Source organism: Atta colombica, unplaced genomic scaffold, assembly GCF_001594045.1.
Source record: "Atta colombica isolate Treedump-2 unplaced genomic scaffold, Acol1.0 scaffold88, whole genome shotgun sequence".
NCBI classification, from domain to species: domain Eukaryota; kingdom Metazoa; phylum Arthropoda; class Insecta; order Hymenoptera; family Formicidae; genus Atta; species Atta colombica.
Window position 1 is genome coordinate 803,645 of NW_017259581.1, and position 20,997 is coordinate 824,641.

The 20,997-nt window shown below is 29.9% G+C and overlaps 1 protein-coding gene across 4 annotated transcripts in view; it reads right to left on the reverse strand.

The window, feature by feature from the left end:
- The window catches only part of LOC108693084 (uncharacterized RNA-binding protein C3H8.09c-like), a 213,225-nt gene that overhangs the window by 87,759 nt on the left and 104,469 nt on the right, over nt 1–20,997 (reverse strand). For all 4 annotated transcript variants that reach the window (XM_018201776.1, XM_018201773.1, XM_018201774.1 and 1 more), the window contains 2 exons: nt 13,505–13,652; nt 3,660–3,767 (listed from right to left, as the gene is read on the reverse strand). In XM_018201776.1, the coding sequence (XP_018057265.1) occupies nt 3,660–3,767; nt 13,505–13,649 (253 nt within the window). In that variant the 5' untranslated portion in view covers nt 13,650–13,652. The remainder of the gene's footprint in view (nt 1–3,659; nt 3,768–13,504; nt 13,653–20,997) is intronic.

Sequence of the window (20,997 nt, forward strand, 5' to 3'; positions counted from 1 at the left end):
CGCCACGATTACCCCAGAAATCTTTCTTCGGCTAATGCAAGAACTGTGTTTCCGGCGGTTCGCCCGATGCTTCGCCTACCTCCGGGGCGGACAAGCACGTACACACGCTGGCGGACGCGAGCGCGCGGACGATGGCGTGCATTTACAAGTGCGACTTGCCGCAGGGATGAGAAGGGGAGGAAAGCTGGTTAGAAATAGGAGGGTGGACAGCTCCTGCGCGCTCTATAATGCGGAAACGGAGAGAAATATTTGGGCAAAAACAAAAAAGGGCCGAACCGCGCTCGAATTTAGAACGTAATTTACAAACTGTAGAAATTCGAAAAATTTTAAAAGAAGATCATTAATTTCCGAGATTTGATGTTCAAAATATTCTACGGAAATTCATATGCAGCTCGAATGGATCGTGTTTCTCATTTCGCGTAAGATATTCGTCTAATTTAATTTCTGTACATCACATGCGTGTAATTAACAGATTGCGGAAGGTAACTCTCTACTCGGTTGGAAAACGGGTTGAAGAGTGTTGCCGACATGAGTCTGTGAGAAACACTCGCATAAAGAAGCAGCTAGTGTGAGAGACGGCCGAAAAAGGTTGTACTACGAGGTAGGAAGAATACTCTGAAAAATTCGATGCTGATACGCGCATTCGATACTCGAGAGGTAGCATACGTGGCACATGTACGACATGAAGGACATGGATTATACGAGGGACGTATAGGATACGCCTCAACAATCTCACATGTCCCATGGGCATGTTCGAAAATCTCATGAACGTTTTTCATATAGATGACAAATAAACGTACGAATATTTCAGAGCTCTACAAGCTCCATAAGGATCACAGTCCTTTCACGTTATAAACTCCGTATAAAATATCCGTATATATATATATATATATGATATACTTATCTATTGCGAAATAAATTGATGCAGTAAAGTAAGATATGTAAAAAATATATAAATACATATCAAATAAAATTATGCACATGCGGCCAATACACGCTATATCTCTTGCATTTTGATTCCTAAATTATTTCCCAAAATTTCCGCATAAATTATGCTCCAAAGAAGCTTTATATATTTTCACGTCTGCTTATGTATCTGTTTATCCAATCACAAAGGAGAATGTTATTAGGACTTTTTTGGCTAAAATAAAAAAGTTCTTGGATGTACAAATGATGTATCATATTAGGGTTACTTAAGCGTAGTCGAGTGGTGTATCATTTATCTTGGAGAAACATCAGGGGAACGTGAAAGAAATCATTATAATATATAATATATAATATATATAAATCAAAACAAAAAAATCTAAAAGTTATTAAGTAAAATGTCAAGGTGTCTTTGAAATTAAAAAACAGAAACGACAATGTTAATAAAAAATTAAATAAATATAATAGATAAATGTATTCGTTATATTCAAAGCTAGAATTCGAAACCAAACAATTATTTATTGGACTCTTCAAGCACTCTCCTACAAATTATACGTGTAAATAATCTAATGTTTGTTGCTTAATTTCCAGAATATCTTGATGTGTTGTACTAATAACTTTTTATGAATAAATGTAACAGTATTAGATTTATTGATTTTTATATTATGATAAAATAATAAAGAAATCATGATTTCTCCCATGTTTCCTCAAGATAAATGATACATCACTTGATTTCGCTTTAATGTGATAGCTTTTTAATATAATATACAAAACTCGTATATCTTAGAATTTTTTCATTTTAGCCGAAAAACAGCTCTAGTTTAACATCCTCTTTTGATAACACGATGTAATGTCGAGAACATCAACATATTAAAGAAAAAGTTAATAGATTATTTGAATGATTTGATATGTATGCTATTCATATAATGGCAAAGAAATCATTTAAATGATCTATTCATATTTCTCTTTTAGAAATCAAATAGCTCCATCAAATTCGCATTTCTATATCGAACGTGAACAATACTAAATAATTACATGGAGAGAACGTATTTGCTGAAATATTAAAAAATTTATAGATACACAGATTTAAAAACAATTATTTTAGATTATTATTATTTTATTAGAATTTTGTCAGATCATTAAAATAATTAAAAAACTCAAGTTATAAACAACATTACAAAAAATTTTGATAGTCTAGAACCAACTTAAGTGTTCTAATTATTTTGATAATTCAACAAAATTATTTTCAGTATTTAACTAAAAATTTTAGATATTTCAGCAAAATCATATTCTTTTAATGTAGGATAAATTTTTAATAATAAAACCTAATTTTGTAAAGAAAATTAAGTTTTATTATTAAATATATACACTAATTTATATTATTATATATTGTTATATTTACATAATGTTATTACGACAAAGACATGCGATCTGCTTTACTTAGCCGATTATGATGCTTTATGGTAGCCGCACGTGTGCTACTGCACTCAGCGTTAAGTCCCGGATTTCAATCCCATCGTCGCTGTTTGTTTATTTCACGCGTATGGTTTATTCAGGAGCCTTTGTAAGATGCTCTATGCCGTGTGTCATAACCAAGCGATCGGCGAGATGTACCCTTACGGTTACAGAAAGGTTTCCGCAGTTTCCACGCGTCCTAATGCGAATGCGGTGTTTCTAATTTAATATCTTAAGGACCGGCATTTACCCACGTCAGCTATGCCGGATTAGGTTGTCAGACGCAAGAGAAATACACGCGATTCCCATAATTTACGTCCACATGAGTGACTTTTCACTAAGCAAACCGCTCTTTTCCCTCCGATACAATGAGTTTATAAATCATTCCACGAGATACCTCTTCTTTGATACGACATACCGTAGATCCCCGAAGTCCATAATTTTCCTAATAATTTTACTTAACGTTCGACAGCTGCTGCATTTTGAATTCGCTTTATTGAATTAAAAGGATTTACGAATGGAAAATTATGTAAACAAAATTTCGATTAATTATATTATAAAATTATTTCGATATATTGTACATGTAGGTACAATAATGCAACATTTTTATCCCTCCCGCAAATGAGGGAAGATAATTTCGTTAAAAAAGCCGATAGAATATTACCTGAAAAATTTACGTTTCTACAATATTTTCCATATTGCACTTTCAATATCTATCGCAGGCTTGCGATGCTCTTTATATTTTTACGCAAGTCATAAATATGTCTTATAGAATATGCTCGATGTCTATTTCGCACCGCTAAACGCTAAGAGTGATACACTTTCTTCCAAGTGTTGAATAAATGATCATGTCAAAGAGATCTCCTATATCGCCGGCGTTATGCACCGTTGCATATTAATGCGAAGCCCTTTTTCCAGCGTTGTGTTTCTTTATTGCTTTACAATATATGTCGATATGATAAAAAAAGGCTTTCATCGCCGTAATCCTATTGCTTTAGAGATTTTCTATGAATAAGCAATCTTCTTCTTTTTATAAAAATGTCATTGTACTTAAAATACTCTTCTACTTTATACGGTATAAATATTACGAAATGCACGATACAAGTATAGAACATGATATAATTATAGAATGCGTAACATCTTTTACAACGTTGGAGATTACATAAAACATTTTTCAGCGAGGCTTGATTTGCTAGAAATATGGCACGTCCAACCTTCTTTTGTGTCTCTTTAAACGACTCTCTAAATAATATGGCAAAAGAATAGAAGAGTTTACTCACCGAGAATCTGGCTGAGGACGGTGCGACCATCTTCACCGAGGCACGCACTACGTGCATCAAACGGATTTGTGAATTGCACGAATGCATAACCCTTGTGCATAGAGATACCTATCAAAAAGATATAAAAAGTCAATTATATTTTGCAAACTTTATAAAATAAATAAATTCGCATAAAAATGTCAATTTGAAAAATATCAATTTTATGCTATCATTTTATGCTAAATATATTATTTTTAACGTGCGTTCTTTGTTATTTTTATTATTTTATTTGATATAAACCTTGTTTTATTTATTTATGAAATATTTTAAAATTTAATACAAGAACTTAATATAAATTCTCAAAATTTACATAAAATAAACATAAACAATGATTGGAAAAGGACAATGTAGCGAATCAGCGCGTTTAATAGTATGTTAAAAACTTTTTTTAAACATATAATTCTTTGAATAATTATTTAATTATATATATATATAAATAATAATTATAACAACAAATGTAACAGTAATCAATATTTGTAAGTTATAAACGAGATCAGAAAAGCATGAAAAGTATCATTAATACGTTCGTATAAAAACACGTAGCTTTATTTAAACATTTATTTTCTGATATTAAAATAATTAAAAAAAAATTTTTACAAAATATGGTTTATAGATTTTTTTTTTATAATGGAGTAAATTTCTATATGAAAAACACATCCAGCATAAAACTTTCAGTAATGGAAACGATCGAGTGAATCCTTTTAAATAAACCATTCTACGTATGTTTGACATATGAGAGAACTGCAAAAAAATGATTGAAATTTATCAAAAAAATTAAACAAGAAAACCGCATAATTTCTAGGAATATTCGCAAACATTGGAAAAATATGTAATATATTGGTGGATCGTATCGCGCGTAATTCCATAACTACGAACTTTCTCAAGTAACTCTCTTTTTTCCCTTTCTCCAGAGAACTATCCGCGCAAATACATAGAGCAAAATTTTAATTGGATAAACTTCTACCGTGAGCAAAAATCTCCAAATTAAATAACGACATTTCTGAACGATTAAATACAACTCCGGGGAATATTAAACATTTTTGCAAACCAAATTAATAAAAACAAGAGCGCGTTGTTGCTGATCGATTTTGCCCGAGCGGCAAGTCGCACGCGGACGCGACCTGTAATCTGTGTACCCGTAATAACTTTTGCGTGGTTAGCAGCTGACCATGCATGGAATTCATTATGCCGAAACAAATATGTAAATCTAACCTACACGCACTCACACAGATGTATGCGCACGCATGTACGCGTTAGAATGCAAATACTGTCCGCGCGAATCTCTCCTCTCTCTCGCTCCATGCGCCGCTTCATCGTGAAGCTCAGCGCAAGAGATGTTCATAGCTTTCATCGTCGCTATTGTTATCAGCTCATTCTTCAGTACACATAGTTGTTGAATAGAAGAATTTTAAAAAGATCGAACTTTGGCTTTATAATATCACATTCAAAACACTAATAGAAATAAATTGTGTTAACATGTTATATTTAAGCAGTATTCCATATTTTTCTTATTTTTCTCTTTTTTTCATCAATATTCCGATAATGGAGAAAAAGTATAACAAAATCAAACATTACATTTATCAACTATTTTGAGATTTAGATCACAGATTGTTTATTGAAAATTTTTGAAAAAAAATTTTAATAATAAAAGTGTCTGTAATTAAATATGGCATATAATGTTTTCCATGTTTGTATCATAAAATTTTCTTTATTTTATAAAAGTTTAGTTATCTGATTATCTCGTTAATCCAATTAAAACTCAATCGTGTTGTCTCCAAATAATATAATTATTCTATCTAATTTAATTGAAATGTTCTAATTTCAACATTAGCCGTTCAATATTCGATTTCCTGGATATTCATAAAATAATTAAATTCCCTATTATTTTAAGTATGACTCAAAGCATTCAAACGCTGTTCAAATGTTATTTGCGTAAATTTAGCTTGGCTAATCAATTAATACGTTAATACATTTTAAACATATCGACATCTCTTATTTATATACGAGAAATTGCAAAATATAAAATCTAAAGTATATAAAAGAGCATACACATTTTCTGCATGTTCGCAACATTATAAAAAGTTAAATAAAATATAATCATTTAAATAAAATATAATTGTACGATTTAAAAATGTATGTATATTTAAATTTCTGATTTTGTTGTTTTTAATTTATTAATCATATGCTCGAATTATCATTAAATTATTAATTAAAGATATTAAAAATTCTCATTTTTATAGAAAATCCAATTGGACATAATAACATTATGTAATATAATTTTTTTAATTCTTTGTTATCAATTGTAGGATATTAATAACAAAGTTATTTAAATTGAGTTTTGTTTAAAATTTGAAAAAATTCAGTATACAATGCGCGTTGTCCTAAAAAAAAATATTTGAAATAAGTTAGTAAATGTTTTATCGTAGCATATATTTTCACATTATAATTGCCACTAAGATCGCAACTTCACTTAATTGTTTCTTTCCGGGTTTTAATTTTTAAGGGGTCGATTGCGTACCTTGAAATGAAATGAAAATTACAAAAGTGATAAAATTCACTAGAATGTTTATAATTTCATTGATCAACATAGTGAATTTGCAAGCATAGTGAATTTGTAATTTTCAAGATATACAATTGACATCCTGATTTGTCTATACAAATATTTCGCATTTCCCAAGCAAGAGGGTAAATTTATCATGTATTACATAGCGATCCCGTCGATCTCCCGAAACATTTAGCGCTTTGGAGCTCGACTCTCCGATAAAGCACTATATCATCCCCATATCTCAAAGCTTAATCCCCCCCTCTCACATTTTCACGGCGGCATATCGGTCGAAAGGAGATCGTATCGATCTTCGATCCTCGTAACGTAACTCGTCATCGCCATAACGTTTATTCCGGAATTTAAATCGCTGTCTGCGCGCATGTCATACGTAAGGGGACGGCAACGGTGTTATGTGTGCATTTGTGCACGCGAGACGGGTGCGGGAGTTCGATATCGGCGCTCAAGAGATCGTTCCGCGACGAAATTTATTCTAGTCATAAAAACCGCGATAGCGAAATGCGCGATCGTAAGTGCGAGTATATATGTGCGAGGTGCGGACCAGTTGATACGACGCCCTCTGCCTGTCTTTATTATTTTATTTTTCTGACTTCTAAATATTATTTTCGGATGTGATAGAACCTGTGTGTAGAAGAACAACTCATCGATATATCATTTTGTAAACAATATTTCTTAAACAAAAGCTGCAAATAAAATTTTAGAAATACAAATACAAACTATTTAAAAAGTGCTTTCTATCAGATAATGTGACAGTTTTTATAATTTTTGCAATTTTACAATAATTAACTTTTTCGTAAGAGAAACAAAAATGCGTCTGACAAAATGAATCCCAAAATTGACGCAGTAAAATAAGTAATGTCATATATTCCTACTCTTTTTTTTTCACAAGAATTATCTGCAAATATCTACAAATGGATGTAAATAAGATTTTCTAGGATCTTTTTACATCTTTATTCTTCATTTTTCATTCATTTATATACATATTTTAGGCTGATCTGTAAAATGCAAACATGTAACGCGATAGTTTCTTGTTTTGAGTGTTTTCTCATAAATAAATACATGATTGCCTTCAGTTACAATAGGACTATTTGACACGCAAACTTATAACGCAAACTTATTAATTTAGCATGGTCTGTTTTACAGATAGAGATATTTTATACACCTCTATTTTATATTAAAACCATACATTATAAAGAAAATGAAAAAGAAAATAAAAATATAAATAAAACTAATTTAGGAAACTACAAATATGTAAAACAGTGTAATGTTATATAAATATTATAATATAGCCACTATTATTTAAACTACACAATTTACATAAGAAAATTTAAATTCTACAAATGCAAAAATAAGGATTTTATTTTTACATTTGTAGAATTAATTTTTAACTGATTTTGTAGAAACAAACCACAAATGTAAAGTAGCAGAGTTTTTATTTCTTTAATTATTTCTCAGTCTAGTATGCGTAAAGACAATTGAGCTCGAATTCTTTTAATATTTGCGCAAATGTTTTATGTTAATTTCTTATATATTACGATGACGACCGAAGTATTCTAGTTCTTATTATATCTAATGCAAATCAGAACTGTTTATAAAGAAATAGTTTGATAAACAAAAAAACATTTACTTCGATTTCGATATCGAAATTATATCCAGACAAGAGCACGCATCAAAAAATCGTTACGGAACTATTTGAAGTATCGATCGTTTTTGACATTTGTAGACGTTAATGATAATGTAATCAGCCACGTGATTTTGCAGAGATGCTTGGAAGATTTCGTTCGGCAAACAAGATCGATTCAAAATTGGTAATTAGATTTTAATACTATTACAGAATTTGATAAGAATAAAAACACAGAATCATTATAAGATATCGGTGTCAAACTCCAAAAAAAGTTTCGAGCAAAAGTTTCAGTAATATTTATCTTGGAAGGATTTATCTTTAATTCTATCAGATATATAGAGGGCATTAAAAATTAAATTAAAGCAGATTGGAACTTTTATGTCTATCTCTTCTGATTCACATTATGTATATTATTTTCAAAATTTAAATAAAATTATCAAAAAAGAAATGGAAGAAATTAAATATAAAAAATTTAATAGCAACAGTTTTAATCTCTCAAATTTAAATATATTTAAAAAAATATGAAATTAATAGTAAAAACTTATGAAAGAATAACACCTTATAATGTTTTTCTAAGAAAGACTGTATATTAAATAAACGAATCTTTAACATTTTTGTTAAAGCAAAATATAAGATTTGTTTACGGAAACTACTTAAGGGGATCTTAAAGATGATTAATCATTACCAATAACTATATTAAATAGCTCAATTAAAATAACCATATAAATATTCAAACTAAATAAAGGCTATTAAGAGCCAAACGCTGGGTTCTAATTGCGAAAGCAATATATATAATTACGTTAAATACATCAATTAAAAATTAAAAGATCAGACATTAAAAATCATACACACTTCATCTGTGTAAATTGTCATAAGACACGTTATTCAATGTTAATCCGCTGAAGATGATCACATTAAAGATCAAAACGTATGGTTATTGTCAAATTTTTAATGTTTAATCTTTTAATTTTTAATTAATGTATTTAACATAATTATATATACTGTTTTCGCAATTAGAACACTCCAGCATTTGGCTCTTAATAGCCCTTATTTATTTTGAATATTTGTACAATTAGTCATATTGTAAATAGTACTTACAGACGATATACGTGTAATTGACACATCACTACATATTACTACATCAATATTTCACGCACATATACACGTAAATTTTTGTACAACAACAACGTTTTGATTAGACGTTTAAGTCCAACTTTAAGAAATCCACGTTTCTTCATACAAACTACTAGGACTACTATTTTGTAAATACAGATTGCACAGCTTTTATATAAAAAAAATTGATTATATAAGAAAAATTGATTACGACGTGACTCTATAAAGCGTCATATTGGAGAAATGATAAAGAAGATTGTCAATTTCGAAATTTGTTGTCATTCTCAGCATAGACTTCCACCTCACGGACACGTATTAATGCGTATACTTTAATTCTGGAAAAAGATTTTCGCATCAATGAAAGAAGAGAAAAATAATTGTTATATAAATAAATAATTATTATATAAATAAAAAATATATTTAGTCGATAATACAGACGACTTTAGAATCCCCTTAATAACTATTACAGTTTAAACTTTTTAATAAACTTTTAAGTAATAAAAAAGTTGTACGTGATTTAATTAATCGCCTTTATATATAATAATAAAAGATCGAATAAATTTAATTGTGAGAAAGGTAAAATATTGAAATGGAAAAATGGAAATCAAAGTTTGATTTGATAAAAATATCTCTACATAAAAATAGACAAGTCCGCTCTTTGTAACAATTATTTGTATTTTCCGTAACTATGTTTTTTGTAAAAGTCGTCATTCACCAAAGTGACAACCAAGTGCCTCGATAACAACAGTACTATGTTGAGGGCCTGTTGCAGTGAATTTTTCCAATGTTTTGGCATTTATATAGAACAAATATCAACTTTATATTGGAAAACTTGTCGGCAGAGAGACTGTCTAGTGTTGTTATCTGGGCATTCGACAGTACAGATTTAAATCATTCTAGTGACGATTTCTTCCAATACAGCTATGTATAGGATGTTCAAAAAATATTCCCTTCGTTTAAATTCTTTGAATAACTATAAAAATTGAATTTTTCATAACCAAAAAAAATTGATTGCGCTTTTTCTTTTTTGATATTAAATATATTTTTTTTAATGCAATCCACTTGTCGCTTCTCAACATTTTATTGACCAGTCAATATTTTTTGATCAAAAAATATTTCAAAAACATTTGCCTCAAATGGCTGTAATCTTTATGATTTAAATTATATAAATATATATTTTATTAAATGTATGTAATTTTGTGTGCGTGCGTGCGTGCGTGCGTGCGTGCGTGCGTGCGTGCGTGCGTTCGTGCGTGCGTGCGTGCGTGCGCAGATGTGTGTGTGTGTGTGTGTGTGTGTGTGTGTGAGACATTAAATAATATATATGTACAAAGTTTATTAGAAATAATTTATTTAAAAAAAAATTACTTAATTAAAAAAAATTATCAATTTATAATTATTAATTAAAAAAATTTGTCCAACTCTTTTATTATGGCGAAATATTTAAACTTAATCACTTATAGAATTATCAATGTTTAAATGTTGGTCAAAAAAAATCATTCTTTCAAATTGATCAATTAGTACTTACAGTTTTTACTATACGATAATTATTATTTATTTACAATATGATAGTAATTATTGGTTTACAATTGGTTACAAATTATTTAGGTTTAAAGATGTTTATTAACAGCAATATTATTAAATTGCTTGTCAATTTAATTTGTAATGTTACTAAATAGTTCTATGATGCGTTTTTCAAGATCAATGATGATTTCAGCGCGCAGTTTGCAAAATTGAATATGTATATAAAATTCACATTAAAATATTTAAATACTAAGATATCCAGTTTATAATATAGATTTTCTCGTTATTTAGTTATATTATTTATTCATTATCCAAGTATTTGTTAAACAAAAGCAAGAACTCAAGATAGAATTGTTACTACGGAAAGAAAAGTAGCTTTATTGAAATTTTTTTTTAAATGTCCGAAAATTTTGTTAGATACAAATTTGAAAATAACTTTATTAGACAACAACAATCAACATAATTATGTAGGAAATTCAAACATAATGATACTGCAAAAAATTTTAACATTTAATTTAGCAGCTAGCTTGAATATCCTACATAATTATCTTTTTGGACCTTGGTCCAAATTATTTTCAAATCTGTATCTAGAATTAAATTTTTAGATACTTCAGCAAAACCATATACGATTTTTATACGCATTTAATAATCTGTCTTCGTTTTATTGTGTAAGAAAGATATAAAATTACACGGAAAAATTACTAAAATGAGAGCGATCTTTGTTGAGGATTTTGTTTTTAAACCGAATTTCAAACAGAAAGAAAGAAGCAATTCTCCAGAAAGCCGGAGACTGTATACATTTTCGCGTTAAACGTTGTTTGTAAAAGAGATATTCGATTCGTAGAATTTGTAATTTATCTGCTATCGCGCATTGCACGCGGCGTCGCCTCCGTACAGGACGCGGCTTATCCTTCGTATCGGCGTCCCTCTAATCCAGAGAGCGCCTTAATTCCTGCAAGGACGAAGTTGCCCTTATTGTCTTCGTCCTTTATTGAGAAAGTAAGCTGTTTATCGGCAGCTAGCAGCGTTCCTTGTAATTTCGACATCCGACATTTGAAATTGCGATTTTGCTGGACAGACCGGGGTGGGATAACTTCCCAGTCCGGAGGATATCCGGCGATGTACTTGGCGAACACCAATATCACTTGCGTCGACACGAAACTAATTTTGCAGCATTCTTCATTCTTATTATATAAATTTTATCCCGTTGGTTTATTATATTATTTATTGTACTATATATTCACCCTTTTTATATGTGTTGAACTTAATATGTAAGTATAAGGTATAAATAGAGTGAGTTAGAACAAATAAAAATTGTATCCTTTAACTAATTTCTCAAATGAACATTGCTTTAATCAAATCTTTATTTGAATTATAACTTTGAATGTTTTGAAAAAAATTAACTAGATTTTATAAGTCTGTTTTATGTAATTAACATTAAAGTTGAGATATTTTTGTGCTGAATTATACATGGAAAAAAGTCAAAATATCTAAAAATTTATCTAGATACAGATTTAAAAATAATTTTGTTTGAACAATCAAAATAATTACGTAAGATGCTTGTTGCTAGAATACTTTAAATGCATATAATATTTTTGTAGCATTACTTCTCATACTTACGATTCCTACGTCATTATTTTGACGATCCAAAATTATTTTCAGATCTGTATCTATAAGCTAAAGTTTTAGATTTTTGTTGAAAAAAGATTTACTTCGACAAAATCCTTTTTCGACAAAAACTATCCCTTCCGTGTAATAAATAGTTTACAATATAGATTCAATAAAAAGAGCGAGAGATTTGATATTATCTTGATCGTCGATCATGGCCGACCTCACATGGTCATTCTCGATTTATCATCGTTCGTCTATCTATCACTCTAGATCGCAATCGTAATTTTGTTCCCAAGAAGGGACAAGACCCCGCAGAAAAATGATTTTCCGGGATAACAAATCCTGCGATTGCGAAGTAAACGAGGTTACGGCTTACAAAGGAAGAGAAGGCAGCGGCAGTCATCGTGCCGCTCCTCCTGAAACTAGAGACCGACGGATATCCAATTCGAGCTATCGAAGGTCAAGTCGCCGTGGCACAAATTGCGTTACCGAGATCCTATTTTCCCGGAGCCCCGCTGCCCCTTCCACTATTCTTCTCGATGCAATTTTTCCGCGCCGGATAATAAGTTATTCGATCGCGAATTATCGAATGTTATCAGGCCGTCGATTTCTCACGCGATTCGATTTATCGAGAATGCCTTAGGAAGGATCGAGAACATTCGGAAATAATCAAATGATTCTTTCTTTTCGCACAATAATCGATTTTTATCTTTCTTTCGTCGCTATCTTACTTTTATTAATATCGTGGGCTTTTTTAAATTCAGAAAATAAAGTAGCTCGCAGGATTAACGTTCGCGCTCGTGTGCGAAAGAATTGAGAAGAAATTATTCCGATGGAATTGCCAGGCTGCTAAATTTCCGCGAAGTATAATTGAAACGAATTAAGATGCAGGGAAGATAAATGAAATCAGATAATCCACCGATCTAGATATGGATTTGCTCTTTATAAAGAGACACATTTGATCCTAAATGCAGAAAAAATATAGATTTTAATAATTTAAATAAAATTCTTTTACTTATATACATATATTCATAATATCACTTTGCAAAAGCATGGAACTTTTTACCGATTTTTAAATTATTCTTGTTTTTAAACAAGATATTTTTAAGCTTTTCGTTCTCCACGATCTATTATTAAGCATATTTTTCAACAGATATTTTTGACCGGTATTTTTTAACATTTCACTTGTTAGCTACGTTTTTATATAGTCTGCTTTTAATTGTTCTATTTTTCAGCGTATTCAGTTTGAAATATATATTTTATAAAAATTTGTATGCGGAACTTTTGGTAGTTAATCTTTAATGACTTTATCTCACAATCAGTAACTTTATTTTTTATCAGAAATAATTTTTACTATAATATTAAACTTACCAGCCAGGCGACCATAGCGTTGGAACATTCGTTCCACATCAGTCTTGCTACATTGAAATGTATTCAGGTTTCCGACGAAAACGCGTGAATTCACTGCCTGTGGGTCCTGCGAATTAGTCTGGTTGCCCACTTTGCTCATCTTCATCGCCTGAAAACATCAGAGAAAAAGGAGAATTCAAAATTTAGTTCTCTTTCTATATATTTTAAATAGTAATGAAATGAAAAGCACAAAAAAATGTCAACATTTTCACAAAGTCCACGTGAAATGACTATAAAAATCATTTTAGCAAAAAAATTTTTAATTTATAATAAATACATATCTAAAGAATATTTATTCAAGACAGAAACAACATTCATAGTATCTTCCAATTAAAAAGAAAAATATTGAAGATAAAAGTTAATCTCACACAGATATCTAAAATGGAATCTCAAACAAATTAAGATGCGATATCAATCTTCGTTATTCAGAAGCACTTAGGTTTATTTAATTAATTTAACGCAGATGTATATTCATTTTCACATTGTCACATTATTTTTTAGAATAAAGCTGAAGAAATGAGAAAAAGGGAGAATAATGGATTAATTCAATTAATCGGCACAGGCATCGATTAATCCCGCAAAAATAGTCGGTTGCCACTAACGATCTCGTTAGTTTTACACGTTATTTTACGCAAAAGTAGAAAACGAACTGTTGCACAATGGGATTGCGAGGCGTTAATTAATCCACGATGCGCCAATTAGCGATCGCGAATGTCCCTTTGATGCTAAAAAGCTACACTGCATGTATTGTAATCATCGTTGTCATTACTATTATTATCATTTGTTTTATTTGCTTTATATCCTTTACTTAGGTACATATACCAATCGTTGAACGATGGATTTAGATCTGCATGTATTGAATCTTAAATGACTAAAATGCATCGTATAATCTCTCGCAACATCTAATATACAGCTATATATCTATATTGAATTTAACCGATTAATACATTTAATGATGTATGCGCGAACACGCCATATATATGTATACCATCTTATCGCAATGCTGAAGATGGATATAACCATATCGAATTGAATTTAAAGGAAACGGAGTATACGATTAAGGTCACAGCAAAGCCATTACGTATAATCCAGTATATCACTTAAGGGCTTAAACAACATTAAATTGACATTTATCGGTAATAATAATTAACGTAATAATTATCATGGATCATATGAATGTGTGGATTTTTCAACTAGATTGAAATCCTCAATAAGTATTCCACGTTATTTTTACAACACATCGCGCATAACTTCGCTGTCGCTCGTCGCACGAATCCAATTTGTAACTTTGATTGCTTGCGACGGAAAAGTTTATCGGGAGATCATCAAAAAGCTCGCATCACCGATAAACGAGAAACGATTATCGATTTCACAGGTGTATCAGGACGGCGATTGACACCGGCACGACGCCAATATATACATGTATTTATTAAAGAGTTGTTCTCCATAAATATCGACAGTTATACGGCGGGATAGCCCAGAGGTTTGGAGCCGATATTGGCTTGCACGTCAAAATTAGTAATCGACGCGTCGGCGAATTTAATCGACGAAGAATTGTCGTTTCGCTTCCGATTTTACGACGCAGAGTGAACCCGGTAATATTAGCCTCTATTAAAGCAATAGCGGACGTTTCTAAAATGTCTGACTAAATCTCACCATCATAAAATTTAATCAGCTGATTACTTCGATATCGTAAACATAAGTCATTAAAAGCTTCTTGATTAGATATTAAAAGTCGCATTAAATAAATTTGCATTGATAATTTCGAGATTTAATTATTGTTATAATAAATAAAGTAGCTTTGTGATTACTGAAGAATGAAAAATATCGCAAAATAACGTTACGTTTAGTTGTTTCATTATTGGAGAAATTAAGATAATTTAAATTTGTAGCGCACGATAATCCCAATCACCTCGGCACTTGGCAATGATTCTCGTGGCGGATTTCTAATTACGTTCTAGTTGGACTGGACTAGAATTCAGCTACCACGTCGCCCGTTATTTACGGCGCGAGCCAACCCAAAGGTATGCCCACTATTTGAAACGTTAATTGTTCTTACGTATTTCTTACACAAATATTCATGAAAATATATTTTCTCAAAGTAGACCCATATTGAATTGTGTGATTTGGAAACTGTAGAAATTTATTCTTTCTCCTTTTAAAATAATTATTTTATGAATAGAATTTCATTTTTCCAGATATTTATTGTAATACACATTTTATTAAATTAAATGTAGAAAAACAGTTTTTGTAAATATTTGTTAATCAATATTTATTTTTATTTTGTTTTGATTATAACTGGCAATACTGTATAACTTTTTCACGCTCTCTCCGCAACTCATAATAAAATGGAATTGATAGAAATGATTTGTTTTATTTATTTGCAGAATTTTTCTCCCATTTATCCAAAAATACAAATATATGATATACAATATTCTTAAAAAAAAACTCCTCAACTATCTATAACTATTATTTTTTAATAATTTATTATCGGATAACTTTTTAATTACAATTTATTAATGTTTTTTATTAATTTATTAATCGATTTTGTGATATCTATCCATAGAAGATAGAAGATTTCAAATTTATATTACGCACAATAATGCGATCGTTATTATTAGTCAAAGTATCTTTTTCTCTTAATTTTATTATAAATATCTATTTTATATATGACTTTGTATTGTAAAATAACTAAAATTATATTATTATCATATGCTGATTATAGCTATCATTATTATATTAAAATCAACTCTTGTCTTACGACGACGTAAGTTCTGGAAAGGACGAACTTGGAGGATTATTCATAATTTATGTTAAGAAACGAAACAAAAGCTGCAAAAGCTGTCGCATAATTTTATTCTACGGACCGTCAAAGTTTGGACGTCTCGATAATTTCCTCTCTTGCGGATTTCCAAGTGGTTTCAACTTCTTCAGCTCTTTAGATATCCATAGAAACTATGTGCCGCAGATATCGGAATAAAGTATTGACACTGACTGTCTTCAAAATTCGGCAAGTAGCAAAAAATAATTCATAAATATCATATCGCTTTGAGCCATTTTATATTCTAAATGATTTTATTAAACTACTTTAGCAACATTAGAAAATTTAATGAATAATCAAAATATTATCGTGTGAATTTCAAATCGTGCGAATCTCTTCTAAGATCCGAATATTCAAATAACAGAAAGGACAGGTGTATTTTGGTTTAGCTAGAATTAAATCACATCATTTTGAGGTTTCGATTAAACCGAATTCTCGATGTATTTGATTCTATCTTGCGCTTTGTGGTTACGCCATTTCAATAAATCATTACCATAGCTCATACAATAGAATACTACAAGCTCTCCGAAAATAACTAATAACAATAGCTCATAATATATAAATTTGGTTATTAAAAATTTAGCTGAGTCAAAAGATCAAATGAACTTTGACTTTTTTAGTAAAACTAAAAAAAAATATACAGGAAGCCTCAAAAAGCGAATATGTTTTATTTTTGCTTATCTATCTGAGATAATGCTATGAATCTCTAACCATTGAAGGAATGACTGAAAGTGCAAAACAAATATGATTGCGCTCATTGACAGAGAAATAAAAGAAATTGTGTGTTTTCTTGCGATTTTCGCTAAGATACATAGCTTAATTATTAGCAATAATTATTTCTTAATCAGTGTGAATGATTTTTTTATAAGAATTCTCTGTCTTTAAATGTGTATTCGAGATTAAAATTTTTCACTTGTTGCTTAAACTTATTTTAGCCTTTTCAAATTCACGCCAAGTTTCTTTGGGCAAAGTGGCCCATCCTCTTTACCCGGTATATGATTGCACTGAAAATACCAGGAAAACAGAGAAAATAGACAATCTTTTGAGCGAAATGGATTGTTTACATTTCATTTTTTTTTTGCACAACGCAGTATGAAATTTCTGAAGAATACACCGTCTGAAGACTGGATCCAGTACAGTCAGTACACCAATGGATTCATGAAGGCCGCGCTAGAGAAGATTTGGCAGTTATTTTTGTGATGACTGCTGACACTAATTTTGATTTTTTTTAATTTTATCCTCATTGCTCGAGTGATTCCACTCGACGTCCACTTTGTGCAAAGGAGTAAAGCGGTTGATTTCTCTTTTTTGTTTTGACTAAAAAGACATTTAAATGTTCAAGTTTTTAAATTTAATTTTATTTCAAAGTTGATTTCGTTAATAAAATTATAAGAATAAAAAAGATTTTCGATTTAAATTTTAATTGTCATTTTTCTTCAAATCAAATCTAACACATCTGCTTTGCCTGAGCTTCCCCTATTATTTAATGAAAAAAATTAGTTTTACATTTATAACACCGATAAACTTACATAATTATATGATTTTATATCGTTTTGATATGTTATAGATTCCACGAATAAATTTATGCGCATAAAATTGATCTCGCTCGGAATTTTTCGCACGCATGCGCTCGAATAATTAGCACTAATTAGGAAAATTGACGAGCGGAAGACCTTAAATTCTTGGCAAAAGGATGCAAGTAAACAATTATGTGCGTTTACTTTGAACTATTCACTGCAAGATGCGAGCAAATGTGAAGCGAGGTGAAAGTTATACAAATGTTTACTCTGGAAGTGAACCGCAGAAGTGAGAACGAAGAAGATAGAAATTGAAAGCAGGAGAGAGAAGCTTGTGCAAAGGAATTTAAGCGATATTATTCATAAAAGAAAATAATAAAATTCGAATGATGACAGCAAGATTTAAAGAATCTGAAATATGATAAATAATACTTAAATGCATTAAATAATACTTCAATGCATAAGATACTCGAATAAGAAATGTAGAATTAGCGTATTTATTTTCGAAACCTCAAAAAATATAAAGATCTGGCCTTTCAGTTTAAAAATTTAGTATTCGTGTGACAATGATTTATTTAACTCAATTCATAAATAATTATTGTTTCTCTAATAATTCGTAATATGTGATTATAGATTTACATATTCATAATCTGTATAATTTATAATTACAAAATTACATATTAACATATATCATTCTATAATTAATTTGTAATTTATAATTACACATTAAATTTAAATATTAATTATTACAATAGTCTATTCATTGCATATTGCAGGAAGATTTTCCATGATTAAAAATATGTCGAACCTTTATTTTGCTCATAATTTCTACTCGGTTAAATTGATGTTATTGTATGTGTGTCGTACTATGTATTCTTGTAATAGCCGATTATATTACATATTTTATATTATTGCTATTGCATTCAGTATGCAATGTAAAGATATGCTTATTATGACATTAGTCACATAATCATATCATATAACACACTCTATTCATTTGATATTTGAGATATGCCTCATTTCAAAATCAAACATTTATTATAATTAATTCTAAACTGAATTGTGAGATCTCAGTGATATCTTTTGAAGAATAATTTAGAAAATAATAAATGATATAACTGTGTTGCAAATGTTTTCTATTACACAGCATAAAATTATAGATGAAATTTTATAGTATATATATATATATATATATATATTATATATACACTAAAATAGACTTAATACACTAATTAATAGCGTACTGATTATGCTACACTAAACGTACGAGTACATTGTGTTAAGTGACGCAATATTGTGCAATCAATAATTGATTACATTGTTAGAATCAATCACAATGCAACAAAACTTATTCACATACACATCGAAACGTTTGATTGACATAATACATGTATAATAACGCAATAACAATAATGTTAACAATAGTACAAAGAAACCATAAATAAATAATTTTATTTGGGAGTTTACAGATTCAATTGAAACTAACTAGTCTTGTTAATATAATAATATTAATGCAATAATAAAAAGTGTTAAAACAATAAAGAAAGAAATGATAATATAAAAACAAAAATAGAACGTTTTATAGACAAAACTTTTTGTTTGTTAAAAAAAATGTATTATATCTATTCATATTAATTTATATTAATATGTATTAATTATATATTATGCCTATTTCATATATTATGCCTACTCCATATCGATCAATCCACATTGAAATTATCGTTATTAATTAGCATTTGTGATTAAAAATTCTAGATAAAAATTATTCTAGATAAAAATTGAGAAAAATTTCAGAATTATTCTGTATATCATGTAGCTGTTCTACCAATTATTTTTATCAGAAAAGAATAAAGAATAAGAGAAAGATTCGAAGATATTCTTGAGTGTCATCGGCGCAATTGTGGTACGCAAAATTACTTACAATTGCGGCGAAATCTAATTATCTGCGAACGACCTTGGAGGATTGCCTTGAGCCTCGTTTCGACTTTCGATGTAATCTCGAACTTGCGACGCAATGTTAATTGCGAAGGAGGCAACGTAAATTTAATTCTCCCTGCTGTCTCGCCGCGTCGCGACGACCTACGTAGTAAACTTTACGGCGCGAATTAAGAAGCTTATAAAGAACCGAAGTCGCTTGATAATTCTACGCGTATCCCGCAGCAATTGCGATTTAAAAAACCGGAAATTCAGGTTAAGAAACATGTCATTCTCTTTAGCCTATTTTTAATACTATTATTATTTTTTAATACTATTATTATTGTTATTTTTAATACTGTTATTATCAACGTAGAGCTAAAGATTTATGTCTTATGAATGATTAAAGAATAGATGTTTTTTGCAAACATTAGTTTGAGAAACTAACGAGACTGACAAATAATAAAAACTTATTTTTTCTATTAATTTCTATTTTATATATAAATAGAAGTTCTCGATATTAGAGTAATCTTCACTGAAACAATTCATAACGGTTAATAATATTAATTAACTTATAATCTTGTTTCTATTGCAGCGTGATTGTTCTGTAAAATGTAATTGCAATCTACGGCAAAGCTTAAAAAGCTATTTCTGTGAGAAAACTTTCTTAAATATAATATTTTTTTTCCGAGCAATTTGACAATGTGCAATTTTTGTGAAAATAACATTAGTAAAATATTAAAATATTGAGAAACGCAAAAAAAAATCGTTTCACTATCTTTTGTTGGTTTTCCAATTTCATCGTTCAATGAATGTAATGTGGTTATTCCAATAGTCAAATGGGAGCCGTCCCATTCTGATGCCAGTTCTATTGTGCTTTTGCTTCATTTATTCGTTAATGCCAATGCTAAGCGGTTCCATATCCAATGCAAACTTAGTTCCTTGGCAGAGAACAGTTTCACACACACTGTCTCAGTGACAGCTGATGTTGCATCAATGTTACCAGGTGACTCAACTTGAAAGCAATTCCAAACTTGTGTGTTTGTGCATTTTTTCATCTTTTTGGCAAATCTCCTTTTGAAATATTACGAAAAGGTTCAGTTGAACCGCATATTCGTAACATAGAGATACGTATGTACTATAAGTCCAAAGCATTTCATAGAAAAAAAAAATGATTATTTATATATTTATATATATATATA